General features: G+C 38.4%; 1 protein-coding gene across 3 annotated transcripts in view; it reads left to right on the top strand.

The window, feature by feature from the left end:
• Nucleotides 1-12,137, top strand: part of LMNB1 (lamin B1) — a 54,389-nt gene that overhangs the window by 23,754 nt on the left and 18,498 nt on the right. For all 3 annotated transcript variants that reach the window (XM_057490637.1, XM_057490636.1, XM_057490635.1), the window contains 4 exons: nucleotides 4,524-4,680; nucleotides 5,605-5,730; nucleotides 8,338-8,508; nucleotides 9,955-10,080. In XM_057490637.1, the coding sequence (XP_057346620.1) occupies nucleotides 4,524-4,680; nucleotides 5,605-5,730; nucleotides 8,338-8,508; nucleotides 9,955-10,080 (580 nt within the window). The remainder of the gene's footprint in view (nucleotides 1-4,523; nucleotides 4,681-5,604; nucleotides 5,731-8,337; nucleotides 8,509-9,954; nucleotides 10,081-12,137) is intronic.

Below are 12,137 nucleotides of genomic sequence, written 5' to 3'. Positions count from 1 at the left end.
AGCTGATTTTTTTTAATGGTCATATATTTCATTAGACCTCATTGCTTGTTATGCTGGTGAAATTCAAGCTTACTTGAAATGAAAATGCATTTACTGAGAGGAAATCCTTAGAATGGAGTCTCAATTTTTTTTTGTGGCTTCAATTGGAGTTTTGGTTCTTCTGTGAACATCTACAGCGCAAGTGGGTGTGTTTTCTGACTTAGATTGGGCAGGTTGCATATTTGTATCATTAGATTCTCATGCTGAATGTTAAGTGAAAACAAAAAGGTCCCCTTATCTGAAGATAGGGATAACTTAGGTCAGTAGCACTGAATAAATCCGGTTAGGAAATACAGTCAGAAAAATGGCCACCAACCAGTTAAGTTGGTAACTTTGGAATCCTGTCTAAGTTCCCTTTGTTCTGGGGCATCTTGAGATGTTACTCTGTGCTTAGGTAATGGCTATAGCCAGTTCATTTGTTTGTTTTAGGATTAATTGTGCAGGTTTCTGCTTTTTCCTAGATCATATTTAATGAATGAGAAATAGTAATACAGCTAGAAAACTATGACAAGATTACTCTCAAGATGTTAACCTGCTATATAGTCCCTCATGTATCCTTGGTATTGGCAGCTCACATGGCATATAAAGGTCATTGATTCATGGCTTCTTAACAAATGGAGACTTTTTTCATGATTGAAACATCCTGGGAAAACTGGCAGGGTGCTACGGAGGGCATCTATCTGGGAAGGTATGAGTTTTAGAGATAATACAAGTGTCACAGTTACTTTTCTCTTCTAGAAAAAGACAGTGTTTTTCATAGCATTAAAAATGCAGGGTGGTGTTTTTGGGGGACATTATGGGGAAGTTTCTTTTAATGGTTACCAAAACAGTCATTACAGGTTGTTTATATAGCAGAAGATACAGGGAAAATAAGTCATTGCCCTTATCTTCAGAGAGTTCTCAGTTTCTAGAGATAGCTGAATACATCCACAAATAAGGATTTGTATGGTAAGTGTGAGACAAGTATGTGCAAGGTGCAGGGGTAGTATTCACCTCTCCTTTTTCCCCCGTTGAGCCAAGGCACATAGGCTAGTGTGTATTTGCAACCTTATGTACATTTCCAACTTCTGATTTATATCTGCTTAATTTGTTCAGTAATGTGAAAATTTTAACTTTAAGAAGGAATTTATAATGGAAGAGTTTATATTTTTTACAAAATAACAGTGGGCATGAGTGACTAAGACTGTGATACCAAATTTCAACTGGCACCATTGGGTGGCTCAGGGTGCCACAAATTAATAGCATATCCAATTCATCTCCTTTAGTTCGCCACTCCTTGTCTTACTTAGTCTTGATTTTGGTTGCAGAAATCACCATATTCTAGTCATTTAGGTGCACTGTCTTAATATTTGGCTTCTGTGTTTCCCATACTCTACCAGAAGTTACACAGTATCTCTCACTAGTGGTAAAACATTCTGAAATTGAAAGGTGCATAATTATTGTCCATTAAATCTAGAAAGTCAGGTACACAGGATGTGCAGTAGCCTGTAAAATTGGGATTTTTAAATTCAGTATCTTTCTCGGTGGGTTTGTCGGTGTCTGGAAAACACAGGTTTGCTCCTCTGTGGCACCACATTGAGAGGGCAGCACATTATGTCTGATACTTAAATCTTAAGACCATGATACAGAGATTTTTGTAATTTAAGTAATCTGGAGTCAGTGGCTTTTGTAAATATTCTGTAATGCTCTACAAACCATGATTTTATTTTAAAATTATACGTACTTTGATACGTATTGCTGCCTTGCTCTGGCCTCATACAGTGGGATAAATTAGTAGCTCCCCCACAAACACTGATCTGTGGGTTCTGTGGAATCCCCAGCTCTAGGACCCAGAGTTTGTAAGAACTAGACATTTTTGTTGTAAATTAATGACTGTATGGAATATCTTTTTTTCTTTTTTAAACAGTTGAATTTTTTTCCCTCCTAAACAATTTGTCAGTAAGACTGCCATCTTGTGGTGCTTAAAAAAAAAATAAAGGATTTAAGAAAAAATTATGAGCTATGATTGCTGAGATTTTTTAAAAATTAATCTACAATTACATGAAGAACATTATGTTTACTAGGCTCCCCCCTTCAGGAAGTCCCCCCACATACCCCTTCACAGTCACTGTCCATCAGCGTAGTAAGATGCTGTAAGATCACTACTTGTCTTCTCTGTGTTGCACAGCCCTCCCCATGCCCCGACACACTATACATGCTAATCGTAATGCCCACTTTCTCCCCCGTCCCTTATCCCTCCCTTCCCACCCATCCTCCCCAGGCCCTTTCCCTTTGGTAACTGTTAGTCCATTCTTGGGTTCTGTGATTCTGCTGTTTTGTTCCTTCAGTTTTCTTTTGTTCTTATACTCCAAATATGACTGAAATCATTTGGTACTTGTCTTTCTCTGCCTGGCTTATTTCACTGAGCATAATATCCTCTAGCTGCATCCATGTTGTTGTGAATGGTAGGATTTGTTTTCTTCTTATGGCTGAGTAATATTCCATTGTGTATATGTACCACATCTTCTTTATCCATTCATCTACTGATGGACATTTAGGTTGCTTCCATATCTTGGCTATTGTAAACAGTGCAGCGATAAACATAGGGGTGCATCTGTCTTTTTCAAACTGGAGTGCTGCATTCTTAGGGTAAATTCCTAGAAGTGGAATTCTTGGGTCAAACAGTATTTCTATTTTGAGCATTCTGAGGAACCTCCATACTGCTTTTCACAATGGTTGAACTAATTTACATTCCCACCAGCAGTGTAGGAGGGTTCCCCTTTCTCCACAACCTGGCCAACACTTGTTATCTTTTCGATGATGGCGATCCTTACTGGTGTGAGGTGATATCTCGTTGTGGTTTTAATTTGCATTTCTCTGATGACAGATTGCTGAGATTTTTTGAATATAGTTTATGATACCAAGATGAGTAAGAAATGAAATAAATCTTCTCTTTAAATAACATTTGTTTTCTTTTAGATGGTTTTTTCTTTCATTGTAATTTAATATTTCAGGATTATTTTTACATTTCTATTAAGATTTCTCTTTTCGTCCACCCTTAACCTAAATCAATAGTAAAAATACTCTTCTACATTAGCAGTTTTAATTAAGAACAGGTACTGAGAATTTTGATATTAAGGATTTTTCTGGTATCATTAATGATAGCAATTAACTGCATGTAAAAAATTTTTTTTCATATACAATATAATTGATAAAATATATCCAAAGGAACTTTAATTTCATGATGTAGAACTGCATTTAATTAAAAGTTGTGTCGGAAGGTATGGAAGCAACTTAAGTGTTCATCAATAGATGAATGGATGCAGAAGATGTGGTACACGCACACTACAGAATATTATTCAGTCATAAAAGGAAAAGAAATCTGCCATTTGCAACAACATGGACAGGTCTAGAGGGTATTATGCTCAGTGAAATAAGCCAGGCAGAGAAAGACAAATATCAGAAGACTTCACTTGTTTGTGGAATATAAAAACAAAGCAAAACAGAATGAACAGAACAGTGATAGATTCATAGACACTAAGAAGTGACTGGTGGTTACTATGGGGGAGGCGTTGGGGTGGGAGGGTGGGGAAGGTGAGGGGGATAAAAGGGCACAAAAATTCTCAACCATAATATAAATTGGTCGTGGGGATGGTAGTGCAGCATGGAGAATATAGTCAGTGGTTCTGTAACATCTTCCTATGTTGACAGACAGTAACTGCAGTAGAGGGTGTGAGGATTGAATATATAGGTAATTGTCAAACCACTGTGCTGTATATTTGAAACCAGTATAGATTGCAAAACAAAAATACTTCAGTGAAAAAATAAAATAATAAAATAAGAAGTGGTATTTGGAAGAAAAGGAAACCTCAATTCGAACCTCATTTTTGGGTAGTTAATATATAAACTGAAATCATTTTTCTTTAAAATACCGGGGAGGTGCTTTTTTGCAGTTAGAGATATCTTAAAATCACCTCTTCTGTAAGAAACAATTTGCAAGGTTGGGGTCGGTGCTTATGTAGTATCAAAGGAGTTTCTGTGGCATATCAGATAGTTAGGAAATTACTTTTTAAAGTAATTTTTCATTTTCATTCAGTCTTTGTATCATGGTTTATGTCTCCTGTACATCTTGGTTTTTAATGTTCATTGTACTTTAAAATAATAAATTTCTGTTTCTTCTAAAGTATCTTCCCTCACTGAAACACATAGTGCCTTTTCATAGACAAGGAGGACGTGTGTTCTCACTCGAGAACCAGGGGTCTGCTTACGTGGGTCCTGTGCACTTCTCTGACCTGGAGTGATTAGCAGTCCTGGAAGGGGAATCGTTGAAAGTTCTTAGCCTCCAGAATCTCTGCACGGAATGCGCCTGAATTGCTCCTCTAAGTGTGGTAGATTACGGCAGCCTTTGTTTACACTCCTCAGTTTTGTTTCCTCCTCAAGCAGGGAGGAGAAGGCCTCAGAACACGGCTAAGTTGATGACTAGCACTTGTTCAAATGTCTTACAGTTACGCTAAGAAAGAATCTGATCTTACTGGAGCCCAGCTGAAGCTTCGAGAATATGAAGCAGCTCTGAATTCTAAAGACGCAGCTCTAGCCACCGCTCTTGGGGACAAAAAAATCTTAGAGGGAGATTTGGAGGATCTGAAGGATCAGATGGCCCAGGTGAGGTGAGCTCTGCTCTTGAGCCATTCTTGGCAGGTTAGTTGTCTGGATTGATTGTTGATTTTTAAATGTAGGTCGTATTTTTTTTAATGTGTTAACTTAATTTTTGGGGCGGCTCGCCTGAAGGTCAGTCTTGAGGCAGCCAACAGGCAGAGCACCTCCACCCCCATCATCGTATCTGGACGAGCAGATCTGTTGCTGCTTTTCTTCCTCTCCATTATGCTTGTGCCCTCATTCTGTGCCTGCTGTGAAAGCTGCCTCAGTATTGTAGCAAAGAGAAGGTGTAGAGCTGCTCTGCACACAGGGAAAACCAAAATGGCAGATAAAAGCTAAAAGCTACCTCTTGGTTGAGTTTTGAAATACAAGTCTTAGGTCTCAGTTCAGTCCCTGATGTTGGTGATGGGATGCGAGGTGCTCTGGCCAGGCACTCCGCGTGGGACCAGGAGTTGGGCAGACCTTTCTGCGATAAAAGTCGTAATAAATGACTCTCATACATTGTTAAATACATAAAAATTATCATGTAGGTGGCCGTTGCACAACAAAGGTTTGAACTGTGTGGTCCACTTCTATGTGGATTTTTTTTTTCACTAAGCATATTGGAAAAAATTTTTTTGAGATTTGGGACAATTTGTAAAAAAAACATTTTCCTTAGCTTACTATATTGTAAGACTACCGTATGATATGTAAAGCACAAAATACATATTGATTGACTGTTATCAGTAAGGTCAACAGTTATAGGCTACTCAGTAGTTAAGTTTCTGGGGAGTCAAGCAGATTTTCGACTGGACGTTGGGGGGGTGTCCCTACCCACCCCTGTTGTTCATGGGTCAACTGCACTTGATTCAATTCGTAGGTATCTATTACTAAATGATTAATTACTAAGTGACTGCTGTGTAATTCTCATCAATTCTTTTTCCTGATTAGCTGGAAGCCTCCTTAGCTGCTGCCAAAAAACAGTTAGCAGATGAAACTTTGCTTAAAGTGGACTTGGAGAACCACTGTCAGAGCCTTAGTGAGGACCTGGAGTTCCGTAAAAACATGTATGAGGAGGTAACTATACATGATTTTTGCCTTTTTAAGGAATGGAGGGATCCCAAACAGCTTTGTTAACAACTATATGTGTCAGAAGTGGAAGAAATACTTTTGTTGAATTGTTTGAGGTACTGCTGTGTAAAGGCTGCACATAAGAGCTCAAGCTGTTAGGGAAACAGACTTTACTTCATCTGACTTACAAAGCCTTGGTCACAGCAGTTAATTACTGTCCACTTGTTTAGGAATTTGTATTTTTTATTTATTGCTGCCTAACACATTACTCCAAAATACATCAACTTAAAACCACAGACATGTATTATCTCATAGTTTCTGAAGGTCAGAAACGTGCGAGCCATGCAGCTCGAAGGGTATGTTCCCAAGGTCTCTGTTCAGGCTGCAGTCAGGCTTCCCTGGGCTGGAGGGACGGCCTCTGAGCTTGTTCACAGACTCACGGGCCGTTGGTCGGCATGGGCTTCTCCACAGGGCTGCTCAAGTAGGGCTTCCCCCAGACTGAGTGACAGAGCAGGACAGAAGCCTCATTACCTTCCTTACCCTGACCCCAGAAGTGGTATTCGTCCCTCTGTCCTGCAGTCCATGATGCAGTGTGGAGGGGCTTACACAGGCTGTGAAGACAGAACTCAGCAACCCCAGGCCATCTTGAAGGCTGGCTGTCCACAGAATTTATGGTTATTTCTTATAGTTTTAAACATCATTTACAAGCCTTAAATGACTTCTGTGGTCAGCCTTAGGGTTGAAGGCAGCAACTGTTGCCAGGAAAGAAGTTAAAATTGAAGAAATAGGAATTTATATTTCCTAAAAGTTGACCAGTGTTGGAATTAACCTGGAGGGGAGAACATGCGGTTAAATACTTAATGTGTTTAAAAGTAATGAATTTTGAAAACAGCAACTAACAATGATTTAAAAATAGAAATTTATTGTAGAAATTAAATTTATTTTCTTAGTTGGAGAAAAAAATAAGAGAAATCTGAGTCTTTTTGTAACAATACAGTACTAAAACAAAAAGGTGTTGGCAAAGTGCCCTCACTGGACAGGCAGTCAGACTTTGGACAATTCTTGAATCTGTCTTTTATTTAAAAATGAAGGACCAGTACCTGCTGTCTTTTCATGGCGTGATGAGGACCAAAGTGGAGTAGCGTGCATGTAGGTTTCTTATAAACTAGGTAAAAAAGGTTATCATATACTTGTTAACTACAGTTTTGCTTTATAAGTGGAGGTATTTTTATACTATCAACTTTGCTTACTTTTTGTTCTGTTAAAGTGTATGATCTATTAGTCCTTAGTTTTGATGCTGTGTGGATTCCACAAGGATTGTTTAAAACAGGATTAGGGTTTATTTTTTCTTTGCAAGTCACTGATTTCATGTATATATAAATTAATACATGAAAAATGGTATCAAGTAAAAAGTAAGACTTTTAGAGGGCTTGGATTGCATCTTTGAATTTTTGGTTTGTGCCTTTTTGAGAATGAATTTAAAATACTCTTTTTTTTTCATGGGTGATATAATTCTATTCAATAAATATACTAAATGTATTACTAGGAACAGTTAGGGGAGTAAGAAAGAAGGGAAAAAACAGGAACAGGAAGGGGGAGGGAGGTAGACAAAGGACAAAATTATCAGTAGGTGCTCAGTATTGAACTAAACCTTTCACTTGTGTGTTTTTATGATTTAAGTATCATTCACTTCATTAAATAGATATGAGCCCTCGGGGGTTAATTGCAGAACTGGACTCTGAACCTTTGTTTTCTGATTCTGTCAAGTGCATTTTCCTCTGCAATGAATTCTTAAAAAAGATGAGGAATGCATTAAAAAATGCCTGTAGGAAGATGATACAGAAACAAGAACATCACTGGGTTTTGTCCCCCCCTTGTGGCCTCTTTAATTATTGCCGTTAAAGACAGCTTTGGTATTTTCAGAACTGTAAGAATGGGAATTTCATTCTTGAACTTGTGTTCCTGACTATTTCTAGTTTTGGATAGTTCCTTAAAAACACCCAGGGAAGGATTATGTCTACTATTTCTATTCTTTAATGGTGAACTGTCATATTTACTTGTAATGTAAAGTAATATTGTTAATAAAATTCTATCTCAATTGATGCTGATATCTTAGCACTAGCTGTTAAAACATCATGTAAACGAGCTTTCTCTGCCTTTAGCTTTTTAGTATGTTTAAGAAAATAGTTTTATTATGTGTAAGACTTCTAGCTGAAGTTGTCCTGACTGATAAGTCTTGACTTTACGTATGGATTTTTTTTTACAGAGGTGTCCTTAAGCATCATCATCACAACAATTTAGAAGAACGCTTACTATTAAGTGTACATACCGTGCATGATTGCACAGTACTTTAGGATGTCGTCCAGGCTATTCTTTGTCTTTAGAGAAATAATAAACATAAAATTCCTGGGTTTTGAGGTACTACCACCTCTGTCATTAGTTACATCTCAAAGCTCTTCTCATGTGAAAACAAAGGTAAGAAAGTGTCTGTTCGCATGCCTGCCTAGGACAGACACAAGGGCTGTAAAATTTCAGGTGGCCCTGATGACGCTCAGACTTGTAGCAATGCAGCCATGGCAAGTAACTTGGTTTTATGTTATTTTGTTCCTCCAGGAGATAAATGAAACCAGGAGGAGGCGTGAAACACGCCTGGTAGAGGTGGATTCTGGGAGTCAGATCGAGTATGAGTACAATCTGGCTCAAGCCCTTCGTGAGATGAGAGAGCAACACGATGCCCAAGTGAAGCTGTACAAGGAGGAGCTGGAGCAGACTTACCACGCCAAAGTGAGCTGTCTCTTCTGGGGACTGGCTTCAACACTTAAGACTTTATTTAATAGTCACCCTCAAGAACATGACTTGATGTTTGGTTTGTTCTGGTTTTCTGAAATGAATTCCCCTAGTTCTATGAATATGGAAAACATTTTTTTAAAGCAGTTTTAAATGTTACTAGGAATTATTCAAAGAAAGTGGTGTTTTTCCATTTTTTCAGAGGTAGGGGTTTATCTTCTTGTTTTTTATCCCATTGATGATTTATGTCCTGTCATAGTAGGTAAATGAAGCCATCTGAAAATATTTTTCTTCCCATAACAACTATTAATCATTCTGGCCTGCAAGATCCATTTAATCAGTAAATGCATGTTGGACTGCATCTGGTTCTGACTTCCATGTCTTCATTGATGTAGACTGTGATGATTTCTTTGGGCTTTTTTTGAACAAAGGCCAATTGGAAAGTTTCTGATGTTGCTTCCTCTGCCACTATTTACTATTTATTTTAAAAATATTATAGAAATTTCCTACTTGTTTTAGCAGACAATGCAAAAAATCCATAGACTGACCGATGAGTACAGGCTTTGCTAGTAAATGATTTTACCCCAGTGTGTTAAATGTTGCATGATTTGATTAACAGGAGTTTTTAGTGGAAGACTTGGAAAATTAAGGTCATAGAGGTTTTGAAAATAATTTCCACTGCATGGGCTCAGACTGTTCGTGTTGCTTTTAACCCATTTTATGAAGTAGTAGATGGCAGGTGAAAGGGAGAGCTCTTTCAAACCTTATATTCCGTTATCCAGCACTTACTCGGTGCTGGCATTGTGCTGGGCAGTGAAGGAGCTACAGTAAGGATTGGTTGGTCCCACAGACTGTGGCCTCAGGGAGCCAGGGAAGAGATGACATGCATAAAGACGTGCCAGAAACACATGCAGAACAGAATGTTAGGGGCATTGGCAGGAACAGAATATTGTTTCTACCTGAGGAGCGGTTTTTTGCTTCAGAAAGGATGTGTTTCTATCTGGTTTGAAGTAATCTGTAAATCAGTACTTTCTGCCTATTGCTTTATATCCTCTATTAGATAAGATTTCTGTTAGAGTCTATATGTTAGGTTAGGGATATGTGATGTTTGTTTCCCACAGTTAAATTACTGCTGGACACTCCTTAGTAGTGGCATTATCTGAGACATTAGAGAGAAAATGGATGGAACACTGAAGTAACAAGCTTTGGGTAAAGATCCAGGTCTACCAGCATTGTTAAAGCTCATATGCTGGGAACTGAGTTGAAAAGTCAGACTTAGAAGGTAATTTATACGGCAGCAAACTTCATGATGCTTTTCCTGTTTCATCAGCCAAGTTACCAGCAGGGCTTAGGTTTGCAGTGAAATGCCTCGAGATGAATCATCCTTCCTCATTTGTTCTAAGTCACTAGATAAGACTGACTATACTCTGCTGCTGCTTTTAGCTCGAGAATGCCAGACTGTCATCGGAAATGAATACTTCCACTGTCAACAGTGCCAGGGAAGAACTGATGGAAAGCCGCATGAGAATTGAGAGCCTTTCATCTCAGCTTTCTAATCTACAGAAAGAGGTGAGTAAGCATCTTACCCGAAGAAGAATGAAAGTTGAACTTGAAGGCCGCCTCCACCATAGTAGGCCACCCACTTTGGTCTGTCATGTCGCTCTTCAGGGAGGATGGTATTGTCCTGCACTCCGATTTTAGTGCTCCCGATTTTTTCATCTTGCATTGCATGAACATCCTCTGTGAGTAGAGACTATTATTCCTGAATTAGTGATTTCCCAGACCTAAGGCAGTTCCCTTGAGGAAGCAGGCTACTGGTTTTTTCTCCGGGCTTACCCAGTCCTAGCTTTTCTGATAGTCCCACAGCCTCATCTCCACACAATGTCTTCCCAACACACTTAAAATTACATTTCAAAACCATAATGAAGAAAAACATGCAAAAATTCTTTGTGGGTGGTAAATGCTTTGTGTTTCTAGACAAATTCTCTCAGTGCTTGAAAATCTTAGTAATTAAGATCTTGGGAAGCAGCATTAATTTGCCTATTTGTTAAGAATTTAGGGACTCACTCATTTGTTGGTACAACTGAGTGACAGAGGACCTCTTTGCTGGTTGTGTGACCAGTGCCTGTCGTACATGATGGTGCAGGCATGGACACCACTTGAAATTTGATTCAGTCTAAGGATGATGCAGACACAAAGTACATACACAACCACATAAGTACTCAGGATGCTGTGATAATCTGCTCCCCTTAGTGACCTAGGAAGTAACTTCAGCTTCTGTTTTCCTTAAGGGAAGAAAATGTATTTGGCACTTTCCACATAGAAATGAACCTTATTCTTGCTTAAGCTTTTCTTCATTTTTATTTTGTCTTTTTATTATTATATTTGTAGTAAATTCTTTTTCTATTGTAAAACTGAAGCCATTATAGGAATTTAGAAAACAAAGCTGACGAATTACATGAAACAGGCTAATGTAAAATAAAAACCAATTTAAATAGAAGCTTTTACGTTGCCTGTCACATGTCCTTTATTCCTGATAACAAAAATTTTAAATTTATTTTAGGCCTATGTGTCCTGAGAGTATTTTGGAGTTTCATGTACCAGTAGTGCTAGAAGGATGTTTGAGTTCACTCTGTCCAACCACAGACTTGGGCGAGTGTAATGACTTGTCCAGAGACTGCAGGCTGATAAATGGGTTTCTCTCCTAGTTCCCAGTTTTTCCCCTTACACCTCACTCTCTTCAGAGATTTTCTTTAGGCATTTCACATATAATCTTTTTTCCATTGCACCATCCTAACAGGTAGCTTTCCCAAAATAGGCTCCTCTGTTCTTACTCTGAGTTGACATTTAATACTTTTCTCCATTTAGTAAATCATGTTCTGTTTACCCCCTGCTGCACAGTTTTGCATTTTCCTGCACCCTTTTTTGTCAGCTGTTGACTCCACTCAACTGTGTTAGGTGTAGGTGTTTTACAGAGGTGGAGACTGAGACCTGCTTGGGGTCAGCAGTGGACTGTGAAACGAGGTGGCCATGTTTTCTGACTCAGGCTTAGGGCTGGTTCCCTGTTTGTCTGTTAATTTATGTTCTCATTCTTACAAGTTTTTTGGTTAACTTCATGTTAGTGTTTTTAAACAATGTTTGGCAGAGCCCTGGGGGTTCCTAGGAAACTCCTTAGGAAATAGAGAAGCACCTCCTTCCAACAGAGTAGTTTTAAGTTCTCTGTCTAGGTTGGCAGGGAGTAGGGACCTTTTCCTCTATTCATTACTAGTATCTATTCATTATCAGCTTTTATGATAAGTAACCTATCTTGTGGAATATCATCATTAGTTGATAAATTTTAGTTTTAGATCATCAAAAAGAAAAAAAGCTCTCTTTCTTGATACTTTTCTCTTGTGTATCTTAAAGGTCTTTGTTATTGAGTCACATCAGTTTCATCATGCTGCCTGTTGGGCCATAGAATTTCCTTTCAGTTACATGACTCATGGTGGTGAAGTACTTCTTAAATTTTATTTCAAATTGACATAGCCTTTAAAATGCTGACTTTAGATAATTTTTTAAAATAAAGTATACAGTTGACCCTTGAACAACATGGGTGTGAACTGCGTGGAGGCCCACTTACACATGAA

Source organism: Manis pentadactyla, chromosome 13, assembly GCF_030020395.1.
Source record: "Manis pentadactyla isolate mManPen7 chromosome 13, mManPen7.hap1, whole genome shotgun sequence".
NCBI classification, from domain to species: domain Eukaryota; kingdom Metazoa; phylum Chordata; class Mammalia; order Pholidota; family Manidae; genus Manis; species Manis pentadactyla.
The sequence above is the reverse complement of the archived record's forward strand: the minus strand, read 5'-3'. Positions and strand labels throughout refer to the sequence as shown.